Source organism: Arvicanthis niloticus, chromosome 5 (assembly GCF_011762505.2).
Source record: "Arvicanthis niloticus isolate mArvNil1 chromosome 5, mArvNil1.pat.X, whole genome shotgun sequence".
Lineage (NCBI taxonomy): Eukaryota > Metazoa > Chordata > Mammalia > Rodentia > Muridae > Arvicanthis > Arvicanthis niloticus.
In genome coordinates, this window is record NC_047662.1 from 11,493,536 (window position 1) to 11,498,028 (window position 4,493).

General features: G+C 46.3%; 1 protein-coding gene across 1 annotated transcript; it reads right to left on the bottom strand.

The window, feature by feature from the left end:
- Positions 1–1,372: 1,372 nt before the first annotated feature.
- Positions 1,373–3,868, bottom strand: LOC117709474 (preferentially expressed antigen in melanoma-like protein 1). Its single transcript, XM_034503875.2, has 3 exons — positions 3,576–3,868; positions 2,712–3,278; positions 1,373–1,949 (listed from the first exon to the last, which is right to left on the bottom strand). Exons 1-3 carry the CDS (start codon positions 3,866–3,868, stop codon positions 1,433–1,435), a joined length of 1,377 nt encoding a protein of 458 aa, XP_034359766.1. The 3' UTR covers positions 1,373–1,432.
- Positions 3,869–4,493: the final 625 nt, after the last annotated feature.

The following is a 4,493-nucleotide window of genomic DNA, read 5'->3' on the forward strand; positions in this document are numbered from 1 at the left end:
TCCAGGTGGATTTTTGACTGAGGCCATCTGGTCTACTGAGTTCTACAACAGGCAGGTCTATATAGAGATCCTCTCAAAAAAAGAAAGAAAGGACTGTAGGAAAGGAGTGATGGAGGGAAAGGAAGAAAGAAAGAACAGAAAGGAGAAAAGAGAAGAAAAAAGAAAAGAGGTCAGTTATCAGTCATAGATGCATGAGCCTGTAACTCCAGCATAGGGACCGGCAGACCTATGGGAGCCCTCTGGCTAACAGTCCTAGGTCTAGGTGAACCATCAAGCTTCTGGTTCCATGAAAGCCTTGTCAAGGGAATGAGGGCAAGACACACAGACACCTGACATTTAACCACAGCCTCATTTGTAGACACAGCACATTAACCACAAAAAAAAAAAAAAAAAAAATTAAAGAAGTTCAGCAGTGGGGCATGTTGTGCTATAGCCTAGGAACAGAGTCAGGAGCTCATATCAACCCAGTCAGATAACACACATTATTATGGCCCAGTATCTGATGTCCCTCTTCAGATGATTCAGGATGGAGATTGCATCCTTCAGTGGTCTGGGGTGTTTAATATTGTCATAAAAGCTTGGGTTTTTTTTTTTTTTCTGCTAGAGTTTTTGTCTACTTGTCTGTATATTCCTTGTTGAATTTGCTAAGCTCATAGGTGGCATTTTATGACTATAAATACATTAACAGTGTTTGTCACAGTAATGCTAGGTGCTGGCTGACACAACAAGACATTCAGTCTCAGCAGTACAAAACACCAATTTTTAAATGATTTTAGATTTACGTGTCTGAGTGTTTCGCCTACATGTATGTCTATGCACCACATGCGTGCCTCGTGGCCCCTGTAAGTAGTTCTGGATGGCTGTGAACCAGCATGTGGCTGTGGGAAATCAAACCCAGGTACTCTACAAAAGCATCAAGTGCTCTCAACTGCTACACCATCTCTCTAGCCCCGCAAAAACTACTACTGTATAAAATGTTAGTGTTTAACTAGAAAGACGAGAGGCACAGCCACAATGTTAGTTAGAGGAGCTACAGGGAACTAGGTCAGGTGCTATAAGCCTATACTCAGTACTCAAAGTAGAACCAGGAGTTCGAGTTTGTTCCTAGCAGTCATAGGACTTTTAATCATCCAGGTAGGAAAGATGGTCCCGTTTTTGACAATAAAATCAGAAAACAACCAGGCTGGAGGAATGCCCTCTCAACCAGACCCCACTCCCATGACTTCTGCCAATGTGTCTCACACTCCCTATGTCAACCACTCTCACTTTTTTGCACTCTAGTGTCAATTTTCTCTTCCCACTCACAAAAACAGCAGTCTAAAACCATGTGTTGTGCATAGTCTGACCGGACACCTCCCAGTGTCCACAGGAGAGCTGAAATCTGCATCTCATTAGACAGATATCCAACAAGTCCCAACACGTTAGAGAGATATCACGACACATATTCTCCAGAGCAGAGAGCATAAAACAAGACCTGTTCTTGCTGCCCAGTAGTCCTACTCACATCTACAAACACAATATGAGGCTGAGAAATGACCTCAAAGTTCAGACCACTGTGATGATCACAGTTTGTGATAAAGCGTATCTTTGACTGTTGGCATTTCTGCTTGACAACATTGTATGCCAGTTCCCTCAGGATAGGCATGGAGATATAGTTCCCATGGAAATTAAACTTGGTGAGCTGTGTACAGCATCTCAGGGCAGGTAGGATGGCACTGAGTTGGGAGTCCATCATTTGACAGCCCTCCAAATCCAGGGACCTCAGGGTAGATGCAGATTTTAGTAACAGAACTCGCAAGGGCTCTGGGCTCAAATGGGTCAGTTTGACCCACTTCAAATTCAGGTGTTTTAGCTGACTTGTACACGGGAACTCAGATATATGGATCCAGTCTGATTTTGAGAGATTACAATCAATCACTGACAGGGTCTCTAAGGGTGTCTTCAGCCACCTAAAAAAAAAGAAACAAACAAACAGGAAGACATTTCTGGGAATATGCATGTGGTTCAAGATCTTCCTAATCACAGAACGAAAATCAGTGCCCATGATATTCCATGACAGACTCTGCCCATTCAAACCTGTACTGAGGCCTGTCACCATCACTGTAGGAACAGCTCAGTCCAAGACTACAATTCCTTCCCACACAGGAGAGAACAACCCAGGCATAACGTCACATTTCCCATCTACACACCCTCTACTTGAGGTCAAAACCAACACTGATTATGGCAGTACACACCTGTGATATGGTATCACTAGGGACCTGACACAAGAGGATTGTGGGAAGTACAAGCCAATCTTATTCCCAATCTGGACTACACTTGATGATCTTATCTCAAAAACCAGCCTGCCCTTGATGAGACTGTGCAGGTGTGCAGTACGGCCCTCTTCAATACCATCCTTTTCCCTCTTCCAATTCCCCTTAGACACTTGCTAAGGAAGAACTCAGAACCCATTCTCACCTGATCTCGTTACTGAGTAGGCTTCCTAGCATGGTACACACTTTCTGGACCATCAACTCTAGCCTGACCCTACTCGTTTGTATTAGTGGCTATGTGACCACCTCTCTCTGGGGCAGCAGACATAAAACAATGCCCTAACACTCATGCCTTGCTCATTTCCATCTCCCGGTAGCTGCAGAGAGCACATGCCCACTAATGTCTAAATAACAAGGCTTCACTTTATTCTGATGAGAAACCTGACCATCCCTCCTTACCAGAATAGCTCATCCAGATGACCCTCTAGGAAGAAGACAGTATCCAGATGCAGGATCTGGAGGCTTTTCAGTTTGAGGAACTGAGAAGTGAACTGGGTGATAACCTGCTGCTTCTCCACTGGAGTCATAGAGAAGGCCTGCCAGAGGTGAGAGAGAATGAGGCAGCGTAGGTTCCTCATGCGGCCCAGGTAAGGGGCAAAGTTAAGCAGGCAGACAGGATTACTGATGCAGTACACACTCAGTTCCTGGATAGAGTCCAGATCTAAAATCTCCAAGAGTTTTCTGTGGTAATAAATGGACATAGCCCAGATCTGCAGCTTGCAACAGCACAGCCTCACCAAACCATTCTTGTTATCCACCCACTGAACAAGGAAGGACTCTGTGGAACCAAGTGGGTTTTCCTTCAGGACCAGGTCTACCAGCACCTCCACTTGCGGTTTCACCTCTGTTCCCGAATGGCCCACCACTGCTGGATTCTCACTGCAACCAGCAGTCCCAAACACAGGCAACCTGTTCCACAGTTTCAAAGGCATAACCCGTAAATCCAGCACTTTCAGCTTGCACCTCCTGTGGGTAAAGAAAAAGAGTCTCAGCACCTAGGCATTAACCACGCTCTGGCTCCCTTGTCCTTGTCCATGAATCCAGTCCAGTCCCTGTGGGAAGCAGGGGCAGAGTCCTTCAGCCACTGCTGATGTACAAATCCTGGCAGCCCTTTCCCAGATGGCTCACCAATGGCCAAAGGCCCTGCAGCTTTCCAAGCTGGGGCCATCAAAAGCCTCCATTCCATCCTCTGTCTACCTTCTCTCCCCCATTTTACCTGACCCCAACTGTCTCTGCTTTTATTCCCTTCTCGGTATCACTCACCTGTGGGGAACTTTCTGGAAAAGCAAGGCATCAAACCCATGCAGGATAATCTCTAAGATTCTCCTGTAGGCAGTCTTCTTACTGATCATGGCCCCCAGTGGAAGACGGGGGAAGGGCCAGGCCTGCACCATAGCCTTTATGATCTCATCATATCTATTTCTGCAGGCCTTTTTGAACAGTGATGGGAAGAAAAGGGAGGGTATGTCATCCAGAGCAGAGATAGCCAAGTTCTGGTTCTTCAGAAGGCTGTCCTCTGCCAGCTCCTGGAGTGTGGGTGGGGTCTTGCAGCTCATCCTGATAGATCTTCAGGAAGAGGATTCCTGAGGCAACATTTAGAAAAAGATGTAAGTGCTGAGACGCTCCTCACCCAGAACAGGAGCTAGGTCAGGGCCACAGTCACTGTTCCAAGAGTGGCAGAGACCTCAATTTTGTTCCTTCCACTCAGTGCTACACTGACCACAACACCATTCCACCCCCTGTTGGCCCCAGAACTATGGTCTGACACATCCATAGCCACAATACATCTTCTTACCATCCACTTCCAGTTTAGGCAATGGATTCCACTCCCAGCAGAAAGTGAATCCTGTGTACTCTACATGTTAAACCACAGCTCCCTGAAGGAAAAGCATCACTCAAGACCCTGTATAGCAGCAGGGGGTGGGGACGGCAGATGCCATCCCAGCACCCAGGAGGCAGAGATGTACATTCAATTGGGGGTCAGCGTTGGGGGTATGGTGTTGGGTGGAATAGCAATAGCTATTAGGAAAAAGGAAATTATGCTGAGAGTGCTTCATAGGCCAGCACTTGGTCCGGGGTTCAAGACCACCCTCAGCTACATAGCAAACTAAGTGTTAGCCTGTCTTAAACATGAAATTATAATTTTCTATGTCTCCAAGCCAGAGAGTTCTTACAATTTTA

Coding starts and splice junctions, on each gene's coding strand:
- LOC117709474 (XM_034503875.2), bottom strand. CDS start 3,868: ATGAGCTGCAAGACCCCACCCACACTCCAGGAGCTGGCAGAGGACAGC. Junction 3,279..3,575: donor TTCCAGAAAGTTCCCCACAG/GTGAGTGATACC, acceptor CTTTACCCACAG/GAGGTGCAAGCTGAAAGTGC. Junction 1,950..2,711: donor CATCTGGATGAGCTATTCTG/GTAAGGAGGGAT, acceptor CTTTTTTTTTAG/GTGGCTGAAGACACCCTTAG.